General features: G+C 40.8%; 1 protein-coding gene across 3 annotated transcripts in view; it reads left to right on the forward strand.

The window, feature by feature from the left end:
* Window positions 1–19,147, forward strand: part of THADA (THADA armadillo repeat containing) — a 314,026-nt gene that overhangs the window by 162,963 nt on the left and 131,916 nt on the right. For all 3 annotated transcript variants that reach the window (XM_033419175.2, XM_033419174.2, XM_033419176.2), the window contains one exon: window positions 4,817–4,985. In XM_033419175.2, the coding sequence (XP_033275066.2) occupies window positions 4,817–4,985 (169 nt within the window). The remainder of the gene's footprint in view (window positions 1–4,816; window positions 4,986–19,147) is intronic.

The following is a 19,147-nucleotide window of genomic DNA, read 5'->3' on the forward strand; positions in this document are numbered from 1 at the left end:
CTTCTGCCTGACCCCACTTAGTCACAACTGGACCATGATCTCCCAGACCACCCACCCTCCTCTCTGGGTGTCCCACCTCAGTTTTTCTACAACAGCCTACATTTACTTCTCATGTTCCTGAAAAGCATTGGCTGATTGGCCTGTATTTCCCACTAGACTCTAGATTCCCTGTGGCCTGGGCAGTGACATTTCTCTCAGGTTCCTAACTCAGTGTATGCTTTTGCTAGGCACTCAGTGGGTGTCTCCGTGCCTAACCTACAGGTATGAGTGATGTCCAGCCACTTACCTGTGAAATCTTTCACTGGAACAGATTCTGAGGGTAAATATGAGAGAGAACCACCTGGAAAAAAAGCTTAGCCACCACGCTGTGAAAGATGATCTCAGAAGAGGGGTCTTTCCCTGCTCAGAATACTATATTCTAAAATTTCCAGGGTCTGTCAGGGTTCCTGAAGTCCAAAGGTGTATATCACCATCACTTGAAGGTCCTTTATCTCCTCCAGAAAGTGATTCCAACTCTCCCTCCTGTTCCCTTTTCTATGCCCTGCACACCCTTGTATGTCTCCATGGGTACTATGGCCTTGTGATCATGAGGTTGTCTGGCTGGCTGCCACTCTAAACTGATGGTTCCCTGTGACAGCATCCTGCTCTGCATTGCCACATCTCTAAAGCAGAGTGCTTACCTGCCCGTCACACTGTGTGCAAAGGAGCAACTGGAGATTCTTGACTGGGTCTGGAAACACAGCCCCAGGGGGTTTGAATGTGCATCATGAACCTCCTAAAATTGCGTGGGAAATTATATGTGTATGTTCATAAATCTGCTGCTCTTGTGAGAGAGTCCATGGTTTATGTTAGATTCTGAAATGTTTTCACGATCCTACAAATGTTAAAAAAAAAAACAACCACTAATTTAGAGATTTTTCCACATACTTGTAAATTCAAGCTTATGTTTTCATTAGCTGGGAGATATTTTTATGCTCCCCTGATATCCAGGTGTGAGCTACAGCTTGGAATAGCTCGTGAGCTCCGCGCGGAGCCATGGATGGTAGTTCTGGCCTGGACACTGCTGCTTACACATCGTGGAGGGTCCACTTAGCCTTTCTGAACTGCATTTTACTTTTCATCTGTTCACTGACGTTTATAATGCCCTCACGTCCTACAGGAATGCTGTATAGTCAAGAGATAACAGATGTGCAGGCATTTTATAAACTGCCAAGGGCTGTACAATGTAGGATGCAAGTATTAACTGTTACACATGTGTCATTTTTCATGTTACACAGTGCCAAGAACACAGTAGGCAGTTGATAAATATATGATTAAAACTACGTGGAAAGGGTTTATTGGAGTGAGAGGGCTACAGGTTTAAGGACACCAATGTCTGTATGTCTTGCAGATCCTGTGAACGATCTAGTATTTAGGCCTAGAGCACAGCTAGGGATACAGAGGAAATGCTTTTCAAACTATGGTAAAAGAAGAAATGACCTTTGAGATTCCAAATCCGTTTGCTTTATTTTCCAGAGGAAATTGACACTTAAAAGAGTAGCAGCTGCCCCCACTTCTTTCAGGAGGGCCCCAGCGTCCTCCTCATCACTTTATAATGGAGGCCAAAAAAACCCCAATCCTCCTTGCCATCATATTATCAATTTATTGTCTTTTCTTTTTTAAATGGTACAGCATTCAAACCATAGTCTTAATTCTCTCATTGGGGCCACAGAGAGGCCTGCCATTCCTAGACTATGCTGATCCTGTACTAACACAGGCATAATGCATTATGAAAACTTTGTATTTCCAAAGTACCTTCCTTCTTGGAATGTTCTTATAGACACCACCTCACTGGGGATAGATTATTGCCACCACTGTGACCTCGACAGATCCACAGAGGTTACTGCAACTTGTCCAAGTCACAAACCTTGGTGTCCAAAGCAGGATGAAAATCTAGGCGCTCTGATTATCTATCCTTTTAATCACCAGATCTGTATCCCTGAAGAACATCTCTGCTTGATTTTGGTAACTTTGCAGAATTAAAATAGAAGACTCTATCTTTGGGAAAGAGAGATTTTAGCTTCAAATATATTACACTTAGGGCTGAAAAGACTGTTTATATCCCCTCACACTACACGCCACATACACCTGGAGAAAAGCTAAATCTCATGAGACCCTCTCCCTGTCCCCAAAGACTGACAAAACAGTAACCTGGAAATGGTTTTTTTTTTTTGCTTGATAGTTGTGTGTGTGTGTGTGTGTGTGTGTGTATGTGTGTGTTGACTAGACTCTATCCTTCCATTTAAACAATTTGCAATAAGAGAGGAGTTTGAAATTACATTTAGTCATTGCTTTAGAATGAATGGTACTTAATTAAATATTACTTTAAAAATAGGCTTCTTCTCTTTTTCTGTAATTGCATTACTTTTTTGAGGGGAGGTTTTGTTTTGCTTTTTAAACTGATTGTGTGCATTTGGAAAGTACCCTAGTACAGGGTATCTGAAAGCAGAAAATTCTGGCACTTTTCCCACTTTCCATTCTTTCTCCGGTATAGATGCCAGATTCCTTTGGGAAATCATCATTTGCAAAAGGTCAGGAGCAAAAGGAGGGGTATTCTTTAGTATACAGTTGCTGCTAATTAGAAACTGAACATCTGTAACCATGTCAGAATTATTTGTATTTGAAAAGAAACATTTATACACAAAAGCCTTTTCGGTAACATAAAACACACTATAACACAAAGTATGTATGTCGAAGGGGTGGGGGACAGACAGCTCAGGAAGCTTCCGACAAATGACTGTGCTGAGTGAGGTCATTTGCTAATTAAATCTCAAAGCTTTTTCAGAGTATTTTCTTTTCTCCATCAAGTGAATGTTTCTCACTCCCCAGCCCCCCAGCCCCCATGGGCCAAAGCAAACGTTTGACTGCATTTGCCAGCTACAGATCAAACATTTAATCATTTTAAAGGAAAGATAAGTGAGAAAATGGGTGAGTTGGCAAAACCCAGTCAAAAACCACTGGGAAATCTCTAGCTACCTACTGTAGCCATAGCCTTCAGTGTCTTCTCATAACATGTTGTAAGGAGAGGAGTTCTCCATCCTGAAAGTGTGTGCTGATTGCCCCACCTCAGACCTACTGTCTTAGGGTAAAAAAACGACACAATGTTTTGACTTACCCTGTACCTCTTTCTTCTATCTCCCTATTTCCTCCTACCTGCCCTTCTCCCCATGGTGAAATTCTGCTTGCATCGTTACATTTGTACAGAAATTATATCTGTACTTTATTGTTATATTAATATAAATGTCAGTGATAACTCTGAGGTGTTAGAAACATTTCAGTCATAGGGCTTTGTCTCTACATGCTAAGCCTAAATGGCCACATGGGCCTAACGGCCCAGATCTTACCGTAATTTTTTCTTGGACTATTGATTAATTTTGGGAAAAAACAAGAGGCCATCTCTTTCCCCTGCAGAGTCTGCTATCTTCTCATCTTCCCCATTCTTGTCTTGTCATCTAAGACATTTATATGTGTTTTTTTTGTTTGTTTGTTTTTGTGGTACGCGAGCCTCTCACTGCTGTGGCCTCTCCCGCTGCGGAGCACAGGCTCCAGACGCACAGGCTCAGTGGCCATGGCTCACGGGCCCAGCCGCTCCGCGGCATGTGGGATCCTCCTGGACCAGGGCACGAACCCATGTCCCCTGCATCGGCAGGCAGACTCTCAACCACTGTGCCACCAGGGAAGCCCAGTTGAGTTATTTTTTTAATAGGATGCAAGATCATCAAGTCTTGAGAGTTCTAGTCAAGAACTTAGTTAAGCTAGGACTTAACCATATTGGGCTCTCCTTTCAAATAAGACTATATCTGTGAAGGCTCTCAAGCGTACAGTTTCAACAAAATGGTTGTGGACTCTCAGGTTCTAAGTGTTTACAAAAAAGTCAAGAGGCCCTTAGATGACCTGCCTTTCCAATGACCTTTGTAGAATCACAAAATACCAATTGTCCATGACTTTCACTTAAGAACTGGCTTCTATCCAAGCTCTGTGGGTGTGAGTCAGCCCAAGAGGCAAGGATTTGGTGACTCGAGGGTCCATCTCTTGTTCTCATGACAGTTAAGTTCAGAGGGTGTACTCGGCCATTTATGGCACTCCCCAGTCTGGCCTGACTCACTTCTCAGCCTTCAGTTCCACAGCTATTCATGAGCCTCTGTTTCAACCAGACGCAATTAACTATACCTCGAGCATTTCTACCCTTGCTTTATACAGCTGTCCCTGATTGAGACAACTGCCTGGTTTCTTTCGGCATACTTGAATCACGCTTGCTTTCCTGACTTCCGTCCTTCTCAATACTACAACCCACAGCCCACAACCCACAGTTTCATCCTCCTATAGCCATCATGTCAAGATCATTTGCCTATCATTTTTCCAGTACCGCTTTCAGTTATCTTTTCAGATGTACTCCTTATCTTGCCAACCAGCATATAGGCTCCTCAGAGACAACAGTGACTGTCTTATTTCTTATGGCACTCATCATTTGTTCATTCTGAGTGCCCAATAAATAGTTGTTTGTTGAGGAGCAACTACCTGTTTATTGTCTTACTCCCAATTCCTATCTGCATTTATTCCTGTGATGGAATCATAGATGTTAATGATGTTTATGAGAAAAGCAAAGTTGCCTGTATAATTAATGACAAAAAACCCAATCATTTGGAATAGGAAGCAACTCCTACCACCACCCCAGCCCTTGGATGTCCCAGCCAGAGCTAGATAGAACATCAGCATATACAAAGACATGGGTGTGGAAATGAGTATTGAATGGTCTTGTGTTTTTATCTTTTCCCAGATGTGGTTGCTCACCTGTCTACCGCTCCCGTGAAATGGCAGCTCGTGCCTTGGTCCCATTTGTTATGATGGACGAAATCCCTGATACCATCCGAACTCTGTTGGCCAAACTCCCCGACTGCACTGACCAGTGTTTCCGGCAAAATCATATTCATGGGACACTTCTCCAGGTAAGTATAGTCACTCTTTCTGACTTCTGTCAAACACAGACATTGTTAGCAGGTGAAGATTTGTTATACAAGCTTTTCACTTTATCCGTAGAACTTTTTTCTACTGCTGAAAGAACAAGTAATTTCCTAGGTGTGCTTTTTGTATCATAAACATGAATGTGGTGTCACACTGTGATTCAGTCAGGTCATCTTTTGCATTAAAACCTAGGTTTTCTGTAGCATGCTTTTCCATTTAGCCTTCTTCTCTGAACCAGGTGGAGTTGTGTCTTTTCCATCAAGTATGCCTGCAGAACATTCTAGGCCACTCCATGTTCAGGGTGAAGTTGTGAGCATTCCTTGATACACATCAGGGAGCTTAACACCACAGTACATGAAATATCAAGCCCTACTTTTCTATTTTCTCTGTGCTATCAGTACGGAAGAGACTTTTCTTTTGAATCAATATACAAATTGATTTATTGCTTTTAACTTTTCTTCTAGAAAAGACTCAAGTATAACAAATGATTAAGAAATACACTTCTTATTGAAACTGTCCTTTTTGACCCCAGCTATAAACTTGGTGCTGGTGAGAAGGTCTGCTGTTCATGTGGCTGCTCTAGTCACTCACAGTGGGGCAGGGCTGGGGTGGGATTTAAATATCAGGTCATGTTTCTCATTTATGAGCAGATTAGAGAGATGGCCTTGAGATCCAAATATATGTTCTAAGCTTGAAGTCCACACTGCTGACATCAAAGGCAGTGTGTAGAGTGGTTAAGGCCTGTGGTTCTGGATCCAGACTAGTCTAGGTGTCAATTTCAGATTCATCACTCACTACCTGTGCATCTGTGTCTTCATTTTTGAACCAAGGATAATAGTAGTGTATACCTCTTAGGCATTTTGTGAAGACTAAATGAATTAATGCATATGAAGTGCTTAGAATAGTACTTGGTACATAGCAAGATATATAGATAGTTATTATTGTTATTATTAGTTTTCATAAGTCTGTGCTATAATGAAAACTGATATTTTTGTAACTAATTCCATCTAGGTGAGAATGTAAGATAGACCTATTTTTTGCCTTCCTTCCTTGGTTGTTTTATATATTTAACAAGTATTTGTTGAATGGTTCCTATATACTACTGTGTCACAATCAAAATAGCGACCAAGTCAGTTCTTGCGTTGAAGGAGTCGAGGACAAAAAAAAAAAGGCAAGAAAATGGGCAATTACAATGTAGTATGCCAAGTGCTAGGGGAGCATAGCAGGGTCACCTGACTGGTCCTGGAGCAGTCAGGGAAAGCTTCCCAGAGAAAGTGACATCTAAGAAGAGAGCAGAAGTTAGCCAAGGGAAGGGAGAGAAAGAGTTCCACCTGCAGAGGGAACAGCATATAGAAAGGCTCAGACTGGGTGTGAGTCAGCCCATCTGGAAACTGCAAGGTTGGGTGGGACTAAAGTTCTAGGGTGCCAGGTCTCAAACTGGTCTCAGGACCTCTTTACCCTCTTAAAGGTTTTTGAGGATCCCTAGTGGCTTTTGTCTATCAATATTTAATTAGAAACTAAAACAGAAAATAAAACACAAGAACTCACAAGCACACATTCCATTAGTCATTAGAGAGGTGACATCATCACACACCTTGTAGCCTCTGGCAAACTCCACTGTATACTTGTGAGAGACCGAGAATAAAAGAGGAAAGTAACGTCTAGTGTCATTTTGAAAATAGTTTAATCTTGCAGATGTCCTGAAAAGATTGTGCAACTCCCAAGGGTCCCAGACCAGATGCTCTGGTCTCCGTTATATGCATTATGGATCATTGGTGGTTTCTTTAATACAAACTCTTAAGCACTCATCTCCCTTGGTTCTCACTATATCCCTGTGATGAAGAGAGGGGCTGGGGTTGTTATCTTAGTTATAAAGATGGGACCCTGAGGCCCATACAATTGTGTCAGACTCCACTGTTTCTTTGAAGGGAGAGGGCCTGCAGTAATGAGTAATGCAGAACAGGCTTTTCAGAGATTCATAGGGGATGCAGCTGAGTTAGAAGGAAGGCTCGGATTGTCGGGCGGCATCAGCCATCAGATTTTCTTTATTGAAGATCCACTCTTGGCCAAACTTAGAAGTAGTGAGGTTGGAATTGTTTCTTTGGCTCTTTCACCAGTTGTACAAATGGGCCTCCCAGACTCATTCCCCGTACGCACCACTAAAAGGTCTGGCTTGTGTTTCAGCAGTCTGCCCAGCAACAAAATACGGTCTTTTGCTCCCAGGGCTGCCTTTGATATTCTCAAAGTTACTTCTTCTGCTACATAATATGTGAAACACTGTGGGAAGGTAAAAACCCTCTAACTCTGGGGTGGTTGTGACTATTCCTCTTGTTCCTGAGTGTTGGGGAGATGAAGGGCTTGTTGGAAAAAACAACAACCATATGGGTGTTGGGTGCTGGGTATTGTGTTTGTGTTTGTCAAACAGATTCCTGTCTTTACCAAGATTGGCTTATACCCTGGTTGAAAAAAGGAAGTCAAAGGCCTGTGGAAATCTTTTTGTCATGTCTATTCGGGTGTCTCATCTGTGTTGTAATAGTTCTGTTTCACCCTGTTGTTCTTTGTGGGGAAAGCTTAAGGGGTTAAGACAGGGAGGGCTCTTTTTCTCTTTTCCTTCTGTAGCTTATAGATTCCTTTTCCGCATAAAGCTACCTTTGAAATCAGTAAAAGACCTGCACCTGGAAGAGAGATGTTAGGGGTTGAAAGGAATAGTAATCTCCATGGGACTTTCAGAGCCAGCTAAGTAAATAGAAAGTTGTTATTTTTTTCAGAAGCAGGAAATCATTTTGTAATCAGAAAACAAATTCTTTCACAGAACATTTTCTTGAATTATACATTTTGACTTCTTTGAAAAATGTTTACATAAATATATCAAACCTTGGAGTATTTCTGTAGTACTACACATACTATACCTTGAAAACGAGAAATGTGCTGATCTCTGAATTTTCGGGGACTATGGAAGAAAGACTCAAATTATAGGACATGCAAAAAAGGAAAGAACATGTGGGATTTGTTTCTTAATCATTTTAAAAACCAGAGGCTCATAATTGCCATGTTGAAATGGATGGAAGTAATGCACATCAGAAAAGGTGAGATTATCCTACAGGTTCACGAGAGCCAGCGGTAAATGACATTAAATCTCAGTAAAGGCTAGATAAGAGACATGGACGGTACCTCATTTGGGAGCAGTACTGGCAGGGCTTCCCTGTCTTTTAAGTAGAATTAAACGTCTGTTTTTGTTGCCAAAATTCTTCATGTTGGGGACTTGATGTTATTATAAGGTTACTTATCACTCCCAAGAAATCGAGTTAGAGTTCAAAAATCTTGTACTGAGGAAGAGTTTGGCCAACAATCATGAGGAAAGATTTATTTTGATTCTTGGGTACTTAACTCATCTTTTGGTGTTTCCTAAGAAAATATATACCATTTGAAGTGAAAGTTTGAATTCTGAGTTGTTTCATTTCCTGCCCAATTTGGTTATTTTTCCTATTGTACAGACGTATAAAAGCTGATCCCTGCTCTTTCTTTAATTAAGCGCTTTTATTTGGGTAAGATGAAGTGGGCAGTTGAGGAAAGTTAGCTGCTATTAAAGCAGAAAAAGCACTTTTTCATGTATCTGTACATTCTAGACAAAAGTATTCTTTTTTTCTTCAGTTAATCCAAATAATCACCACAGTTCTGCACATCCCTTTCCTGGTATTAAATTTTCTCCATTTTTTACCCACAGAATCTGTTGAACACTTTGTTTAATTCTCTTATTCCGGCCCCCCAAATTTGGAGCCTTGCTTTCTGCACTTTGAGAATTCTGGGTTAAAAAGATTCCACTTTAAAAAAAAAAGATTCCACTTTTCTGGCTGTGGAGTGGAGTAGCATTGCTGCATCCGTCCTTGGGTTGACGTGAAATATTAGCCAGGGATGGGCTTCAGATAGCCTAGGCCCACGCACTTAGAAAGTTTGCCATGAGATAAGTAAAATGAACATTTTGAGCACCTTTTGTATTCCACATGAATTGCACATGCGATTTCATTAATCCTCCCAGCAACCCAGCAAGATAGGCATTATTCTCTCTCTCTCTCTCTCTCTCTCTCTTTCACACACACACACACACACACACACACACACACCACATTCTCTCTGTGTTTCTGATGAGGAAATTGAGGTGAGCCTGGCAGAGTGACTTGAGTAAAGTCACAGAGGTAGTCAGGGGTAGAGAGAAGACATTAAAGCCTGCACTCCTTTTCTCTTTAGAACGTGCTGCCTCCCTAATAGTTTATGTGAATAACAACTTTTTATGCCTAGGGAAACCAAATCAAGAATCCATCTTTGTTTTTATTTTTATTTTTATTTATTTATTTATTTTTTGCAGTACGCGGGCCTCTCACTGTTGTGGCCTCTCCCGTTGCAGAGCACAGGCTCCGGCCGCGCAGGCCCAGTGGCCATGGCTCACCGGCCCAGCCACTCCGTGGCATGTGGGATCTTCCCGGCCCGGGGCACGAACACGCGTCCCCTGCATAGGCAGGCGGACTCTCAACCACTGCGCCACCAGGGAAGGCCCATCTTTGTTTTTAATCCCTTGTCACTCAGTCTCCTTAAATCTAATTTGATATGATACTACAACATTGGAAACAAAGAAGTTCATCCATATTATAAAGAGGGACAGAGGAAGCCGGTGAAACCCTGCAAAGCTACAACTGGTAAAAGACCTTTAAAAGTACTTATTGTAGGGCTTCCCTGGTGGCGCTAGTGGTTGAGAGTCCGCCTGCCGATGCAGGGGACACGGGTTCGTACCCCAGTCCGGGAGGATCCCATATGCCGCGGAGCGGCTGGGCCCATGAGCCATGGCCGCTGAGCCTGTGCATCCGGAGCCTGTGCTCCGCAACGGGAGAGGCCAAAGCAGTGAGAGGCCCGCGTACCGCAAAAAAAAAAGTACTAATTGTACCTTCCCTCCCTCTGCTTGTCTCTTTCTCATCTTTTCTCTTTGGTCTCCCATTTAATACTCCTAACCTGGAAATATGGAATCCTCTCTGGGGAGCTAGGTCATAACCAAGTTCACAGTTGCCACACCTTCTGTCATCCTTAAGGGTGTGACAAAACCTATCAAACATGGGCAACCATAGCAATCTTAGGTCCTAGGCCTGGGAGCTGCTGGGACCATGAAAAAGTGGTCAAGATTGAATTCAGTTCACACTGTGGAATACCTACCCTGTTCTAGGCTCAGTGAAAACATGAGTTTGCCTTTAAGGCTTTTACCTCCCAGTATGGGGGAGCTGTGGGTTAGAAGCCAAGTGAGCCGCTTAAACCCTTGGGAACCAGGGAGCATATGAATAACAGAAAGGAAGACAAGGCAAAAGATGAACGCATCAGTCATAAACGGAGACTGAAACTAAGGCCCTTTCTGCTTTAGTCTGTAACATCCTGATATGCTCTGTGTTAGGGCTTGAGTTAGGGTCTTTATGAGGATGGGTATAGGGGTGCTGGGCTGGGAGGGACAGCATGAGGACAAACATAGAGGTAGATCTTGGTATTAACTTTGTGGAAAAGAAAAGCAGAACACCAGGAAATAAATAAAGATAGGCCAGTTTGGCCAGCTAGTTGTCTGAAGGAATCACTGTTCAGGAAACAGGACTAAGACCAACCACCCTTTACTGTCTGCTGTAGAGAGAAGCAGTGGAAACAAATAGAAAATGAGTGAAGGAGGGAGCCTTAGGTATAAATTCTATTGGAGTTTTCTAAATAAGGAAAAGAATGTTTTCAGAAAAAATATTTTTTACTAATATTGTTGCACCAAAACCTGTGAGTAAGTATAATTTAAAAGAATGATCAATTCCATCTTTTTAAACTGTGACCATATAAAACAGCACCTTATGCTTGAAGAATTTTAGTATCTTTTTCATATTTCTTAAAAGTATAGAATTGTGAAACAAAGTAAAAATTTGCTCAAGCTGTCCAGAAATGGAACATTCCTTGACAGATTCCATTTGGCGACCTAAGCTTGGCCTATCTCTGTTGTTTATTTTCTATACAGAAAATACAATTTCAGAATGGAAAATAAAAAACAAAAGCATGAAATTATGCTGATGTTGTAAATTGTAAATGGATGGCTGGTCAGTGTGCTTTTTTTCTGGAATGAGTCATAAGGAAAGGCTCACTGTTGTCACTAGTGGCCAGATTTACTGGTTCTTTCTGAGGACTGTGTTCCTGTTAAAGGAGAAAAATCTAAATTGTTAGAAGGGTCCCCAGTCCAAGAAGGGCTAAGGCAGAGTTTCTCCAATGGCATGGCTGTAGATGTGTCAAGTATTTATTGAATCCTTCAGCTCTCAGGGAGTCTGAGTGGGGCCTTAAGGGGCTGGAGGCTCCAGGCAATCACCTGCAGCATCTCTTTATCCCAGAGTGCCAAAGGAGGATTATATTCTGTGTGTTCCTTGACATGAAAAGGATTGGGAAGCACTGGGCCCTTAAATAAAAAAATAAAGAGAAAAGTAGACCTTGTTAAATCTTACCTTTTGGCAATATATTTCTATCTGGCAATATATTTCTATCTGGATATAAGCCCAGAAAAGTCATTTTTAATTAAAGTGCTTCTCTTGAAGATGAATTAATCCCTTCCTTATAAATATCGAAAGGCTTTTATTTGGTGTGTGTTACTTAGGGAGCTTGCGCTGGGTGTGGGAGACAGCTTTTAGCTGCCAGGTTCAGAGCATTGACTGTAGTGCACTTTCACCATCACCCACCAGTGTCCTACTGCTGTTTTGTGAGGCTCTGAACTCATAGTATTGGTCAGGGGTGTGTAGAGTTCAGAGATTTGTCAGTGGATGTATCCCCAGGCTTTTGTTACTATTTGGAATTAGAGTAGGGGAAGTAATGGTATAAAAGAATATATGTATAGGGATTTCCCTGGTGGCATAGTGGCTGGGAGCCTGCCTGCCAATGCAGGGGACATGGGTTCAATCCCTGGCCCGGGAAGATCCCACATGGCGCTGAGCACCTAAGCCCACACACCACAACTACTGAGCCTGCGCTCTAGAGCCTGCAAGCCACGACTACTGAAGCCCGCACACCCTAGAGCCTGAGCTCCACCACAAGAGAAGCCACCACAATGAGAAGCCCGCGCACCGCAGCAAAGAGTAGCCCCCTCTCGCCGCAACTAGAGAAAGCCCGTGAGCAGCAACAAAGACCCAACACAGCTGAAAATAAAATAAATAAATTATGACTCTGGCATATAGTAAGTGTTCAGTGCACGTTAGTTGCTGTTGTTACTGCTTGGTGTCGCTGCTGCTGCCACCATCACCACCACCCTCATAGGGGTTTATGATCCAAAAACGTGAGCACCACTGATGCAGGTGGTGAGTGAAGGATTTTGAGCTACAGAAAGCTGTGCTTTAGAAAAATTAATTTGTGTGTTGAAATAGTAATGTAAGAATCTCTCCTGATACGTGAGTGTGTGTGTAAGAGAGAAATAAGTTGATTTTCGGCAGTTTTTACTTTATGTGTTAGCATGCTGCACAAAGACGTTCCTCTGATCAGTGTTCTCTACCTTCCAGTAGGTCATATTGAAGATTATAAGAACTGAGATTAGTTCTGATTTTTAAGGGTTGAGTTCCTGCCTATCAGGTTGTTATTCCTTGCACCTGTTTTGTTTTGAATTACACCCCCTCCCCCATACCCCATCAGAAACCCGATGAATCAGGAAAGAAACACTGTCACACTGTCCCAAACAAAGGAGTCCTTTACCATTCGAAGGGGAAAATTTGAAGTTCATAAAGTGAAAGGGAAATACAGGATCCTCCTACATAGATTAATCTAGCACTTTTCCGAGTTCACTTTTCATCTTGGAAAACACTTTCCATCCCCTCCCAGCCTTATTGTTTGAGACTTTTTATGACAGAAGATAATTCTGAATGTTCTTAAAAATAAAACAAAACAAAACATTGTGCTGTGGGCACACTAGCAAGCTTCTGTCGTTTCCCAGAATTCCTATAAAATATCTGATGGTGTGTGGTCCCATCATGTGATGCCATTCGTTTGATGGGCCTCCATCCCATGAAAACAGTATTATTTGTCGTTTGTTTTTGGCTCTGCCAATCTAATAGGCAAAAGGAACACCTCATTGTTTCCTTGAGGGAAGCATTTTTGAGCTCGCAGAGCACATGTACTTGTTGCATAGCCCTGGGTTTCATTTAGAGCACCATGTGTATTTCAGTTACTAAAGACTCAGTTGGCTGTTCAAAAGCACTGTGGTTGCGAATAGCCAGACAATATGACAGCCACCTTAGAGGCCTGAAGGAAAATCAGTCCCGGGCCTAAAGGAAATAAATAAAAGCCTTTCTATTTTAAACCATGTTATTGTTCATGACATTCTTATATTTCTCTGTACAGTTGACTCTTGAACAACTGCAGGGTTGGGGTGCCGACAGCTGTGCAGTGGGAAATCCACACATAACTTTTGACTTGCCACCACTTAACTACTTAATAGCCTGCTGTTGACTGGAAGCCTTAATGATAACATGGACAGTCAAGTAGCACATATTTTATAGATGTATTATATACTTTATTCTTGAGTAATCTAGAAAAAAGAAAACATTATTAAGAAATCATAAGGAAGAGAAAATGCAATTACTGTACTGTATTTATCAACACCATTAAGTTTAATCTGTTTACAAATGAATCTTCTGTCAGTACCTACATCAATATTGTCTTCTATGATACGAAACACTGTAGGTGTTATATATATTACTAACACTAGACATTAAAAATGAAAAGACAGTGTGAAAAAGAAATATTTATTTACAGGTATAATGATTCGTGCATTGATAACAAAGAAGCAGCAATATGATTGCTTTATGGTAGCCTAGCCTATACACTATGAATGAATTGTTATAAAAACTTTATGACCTACAGTATTGAAGACATATTCATAATACAGTATCAGAAACATTGTTACATTTTTAAAAACTACTTACCTGTGATAATAGGCTGATACTCAGTTTCTCCAATTACTGGAGAGAAAGGTATACCATAGTATGATAATGTAATTCTTTGAAAGCAAAGTTATAAAACGGTAAGAAAACTAACACACTATTAATTTAATATTAAATGTCACTCACCTTATGCCTATGTAAGGATAGGCTATCCACTTCAGTACAAGTCTTACACACCATGTTCTACATGTATGTTGTTGTATATTTATTGAAAAAAATCTGCATACAGGTGGGCCCACACAGTTCCAACCCATGTTGTTCAAGGGTCAACTGTACTGTGTATCTGCATCCCCTCCACCCTGTCCTTCCATGGCAGGGTTTCTCAACCTCAACACTGTTGACCTCTGGGGCCTGCTAATTCTTTGTTGTGGGGTCTGTACTTTGCATTGTAATATATTTGGTAACATCTCCCCAACAGATGCCTGTAGTACCCACCCTCCCTTTTGTGACAACAAAAAATGTCTCCAGACATTTCCACATGTCCCTCAAGGGGCACAGTCGTCCGTGGTTGAGAACGTTTGTTCCATGGTACCTGTGGATTCTCTCCATGATCCTGTGCGGGCAGGGGGTGATGCAGCTCTTTTAAAATACCGACGGCCATGACAGAAACCTTTCCTGACTCATGAACAAATTGTGGCTCAACAAACTACAGTGAGCTGTGCATGGGAATAAAGGATTAGGAGGGGGATATAAAACTCAGGCCAGAAATCTCAAAGGAAGCACTTTTCTTCCCTTTCTCTCCTTCTCTCTTTCTCTCTGCTGGGAAGATGCTATGAACATTTAAGCCAGCTTGCTTTCAAAATCCCAGCTCTTTATAGTTTGCTTCATGTCCCTGTCTCGACGTGCCTCTGATCCACTTGCACAGTGTGTGGTTGAAACTCATTCCTGCCCTCCCCAGACTCAGGGAGCACAATAAAATCCTAGGGGTGCTTTGGAAAATAACACAAAATTAGAATTTTCTCACTTTAAGTGCTTTACTGTCTATTTCATTGAGTCTCTCTTGGGCAGGGGGCAAGAGGCTGTGTGGAAAAGCCTTCCCTAGGGAACAGAGGTTCTCTAAAAACTTAACCCAGGACATCAAAATTTTAATTTTGAGTTAAACATAAAGCTTTATCCAGATCCTCAAATTCAGACCTCAAAAAAGGAAACTGGAAGATAAATCTAGATGAGGGTGGGACTTCCCTGGTGGTGCAGTGGTTAAGAACCCGCCAGCCAATGGAGGGGACACAGGTTCAAGCCCTGGTTTGGGAAGATCCCACATGCCGTGAAGCAACTAAGCCCCTGCGCCACAACTACTGAGCCCACGTGCCACAACTACTGAAGCCCACATGCCTAGAGCCCATGCTCCCCAACAAGAGAAGCCACCACAGTGAGAAGCCCGCGCATCGCAAGGTAGAGTAGCCCCCGCTCACCACAACTAGAGAAACCCCACGTGCAGCAAAGAAGACCCAATGCAGCCAAAAATTTAAAAAAGTAAAATAAAATAAAAAGTAATTAATTTTAAAAATCTAGATGAGCTTGCTAAAAATATATGGTGAAGATAGTACTTATATTAATTTTTTTGTTAAAAGGCTTTCAGATGCTGTGTATGCCTCAGATACGTAAATGTCTAGAAGGCCAGTAGTAAATTTGTGACTTGACTCTCAAAAATGTTTCAGTATATAAAAAAATTAGAGTTTTTAAAGCACATCCTTAACACCTCTTTTAGACAGTGTCATATAATTCTTATGTGTGCTTTTCTTAGTCTGATTAGAAGGATAACTACAGATATTAAAATGGAGTCTTTCTGGTTTTGTTAAAGGCATATATTTGAAAAAATAAGCAAATTAAATCTTAATTGATTTTCTGTTGTAACTGTCAATAACAAGCATTTTCTATATCTTCTCTTCACACTAGGAGATTTGGAGGGTTGATAATTAAGGTAAAAATTTGCACTTGTGAATATTTTGATAAATTTTTTCATCTTCTGACTTTTGCATAGTTAATTTATCAGTCACCCTAATTATCAGTAATTAAATTAGTTATAGATTTTGACATTAAAATATAAAGAATTAGTAAGAATACATAACCAAGCTCATGTTGTCCTTAGAATAAACGTATGGGCAGTGGTAGTCTCTTCTCTGTTTTCATTAAGAAACCCATTCAGATAGACCACTGTTTAATTCCTGTTGCTATTGAAATGCACATTCATTGACATCCATTTCCCCAAGTGTCTTATGATTTTGCAAAACTACTTTGGATAATGAATTCCACCAAGGTCATCTGCAGCGTTTTCCCTGTCTGAATTGGTAAGAAGGAAAAGATAATCCATTTGCCTTTCTTTATTTTTTTCAGCTTTATTAAGATATAATTGACATATAACATTGTGTAAGTTTAAGATATACAGTGTGATGATTTGATATATGCATATATTGCAAAATGATTACCACATTACGGTTAGTTAACATATCCATAACCTGACATAGTTACAGTTTTGTGTATGTTTGATGAGAACTTTTTAGGTCTACTCTCTTAGCAACTTTCAAACATATAATACTGTATTGTTAACTATAGTCACCATGTTCTGCAGTACATTTCCAGACCTCATTTATGTTATAACTGGAAGTTTCTATCCTTTTTTTAAAATAAATTTATTTATTTATTTTTGGCTGCATTGCATGTTCGTTGCTGCATGCAGGCTTTCTCTAGTTGCGGCGAGCAGGGGCTACTCTTCATTGAGGTGTGTGGGCTTCTCATCGTGGTGGCTTCTCTTGTTGCGGAGCTCGGGCTCTAGGCACGAGGGCTTCAGTAGTTGTGGCAGGTGGATTCTTAACCACTGCGCCACCAGGGAAGTCCCGGAAGTTTGTATCCTTTGATCACCTTCACTCATGCCTACCCCTGCCACTACAGCACCACTCTGCTGTTTCTACAAGTTTGGTTTTTTTTAGATTCCAGGTATAAATGAGATCATACAATATTGTCTTTCTCTAACTTGTCTGATTTAGAACAATGCCCTCAAGGTCCATACATATGGACCTTGCCAATGGTAGCATTTCCTTCCTTTTTTATGGTTGAAAAGCATTACATTGTGTGTGTGTGTGTGTGTGTGAGAGAGAGAGAGAGTGTGTGAATCTCAAATTTTCTTTATCCATTTGTCCATTGATAGACACTTCGGTTGTTTCCATGTCATGGCTATTGTATCATAAAGCTACAGTGAACGTGGGGATGCAGATATCTCCTTGAGACAGTGATTTCATTTCCTTCACATATATACCCAAAAGTAAAATTGCTGTAGTTGTGCTTTTAATTTCTTGAGGAACCTCCATACTGTTTTCCATGGTGGCTACACCAATTTACATTCCCATCAACAGTGCACAAGGGTTCCTTTTTCTCTAAATCCTCGCCAGCATTTGTTATCTCATCTTTTTGATAATAACCATTCCCTGATGTTGAACTCTTTTTCATGTACCTGTTGGCCATTTGAATATCTTCTTTGGAAAAAATGTCTATTCAGATCCTTTGCCCATTTTTAAATCGGATTATTTGTTTTTTTGCTACTGAATTGTGAATTTCTTACATATTTTGGAATTAACCCCTTATCAGATATGCAGTTTGCAAATATTTTCTCCCATTCCTTAGACTGCCTTTTCATTTTGTTGATTGTTTCTTCTGCTTTGCAGAAGCTTTTTTATTATTATTATTGTTATTTTTCTGGCTGCATCAGGTCTTAGTTGCGGCACACGGGATCTTCGCTGAGGCATGCAGGGTCTTTTCATTATGGTGTACGGTCTCTTCGTTGCAGCGCTCAGGCTTCTCTCTAGTTGAGGCGTGTGGGTTTTCTCTCTCTAGTTGTGGTACGTGGGCTCCAGAGCGCATGGGCTCTGTTGTTTGCAGCACGCAACCTCTCTCATTGAGGCATGCAAGCTCAATAGTTGCGGCTTAGTTGCCCCGCGGCATGTGGGATCTTAGTTCCCTGACCAGGGATCAAACTCGCGTCCCTTGCATTGGAAGGAGGATTCTTTACCACTGGACAACCAGGGAAGTCCCGAAGCTTTTTAATTTGATGAAGTTCCACTTGTTTATTTTTGCTGCCATTGCTTGTGCTTTTGGTGTCATATCCCTAAGATCATTGCTATGACCACTGTCAAGGAACTTTTCCCCTATGTTTTCTTCTAGAAGTTTTATGGTCTTAGGTTTAAGTCTTTAATACATTTTGAGCTAATTTTTGTGAGTGGTGTAAGATTAGGGGTTCAGTTTCATTCTTTTGCATGTGAATATCTAGTTTTCCTACCACCATTTGTTGAATAGACTACCTTTTCTCCATTGAGTGTTCTTGGTTCCCTTGTCAAATACTAGCTGACCATATATGCAAAGGTTTATATCTGGGCTCTGGATTTTGTTTCATTGGTCGATGTGTCTGTTTTTATGCCAGTACCATACTGTTTTGATTACTTTGGCTCTGTAATATAGTTTGAAATTGGGAATTGTGATGCCTCCAGATTCCCCACCCACCCAGGATTACTTTGACTATTCAGGGTCTTTTATGGTTCCATATGAATTTTATTTTTTTTTTTTTGTTTTTTTTCTATTTCTGCAACAACAACAAAATATGCCATTGAAATCTTGATAGGGATTGCATTGAATCTGTAGATGGCTTTGGGTAGTATGGACATTTTAACAATATTAATTCTTCCAATCCATGAACACGGGATATCTTTCCATTTATTTGTGTCTTCTTTAATTTTTTTTTCACCAATGTCTTAGAGTTTTCAGTGTATAGATCTTTCATTTTCTTGGTTAAATTTATTCCTGTGTATTTTGTTTTCAATGCTATTGTAAATGGGATTGTTTCTTTATTTCTTTTTCAGATAATTCATTGTTAGCAGATAAGCACAACCAATTTTCGTGTGTTGATTTTGTATCTTGCAACTTTACTGAGTTTAATTGGTTCTAACAGGTTTTCTTTTTCTATATATAAGATCATGTCATCCGCAAACAGATAATTTTACTTCTTTTCCAATTCAGATGCCTTTTATTTCCTTTTCTTGCCTGATTGCTCTGGCTAGGGCTACTAGTACAAGATATAGATCATTAGGTTTCATCTTTGCTCTAGTGCATCCTATGTTGAATAGGAGTGGTGAGAGTAGGCACCCTTGTCTTGGCCCTGATCTTAGAGGAAAAGCTTTCAACCT

The sequence above is a fragment of the Orcinus orca genome, chromosome 13, assembly GCF_937001465.1.
Source record: "Orcinus orca chromosome 13, mOrcOrc1.1, whole genome shotgun sequence".
In the NCBI taxonomy this organism is placed as follows: Eukaryota; Metazoa; Chordata; class Mammalia; order Artiodactyla; family Delphinidae; genus Orcinus; species Orcinus orca.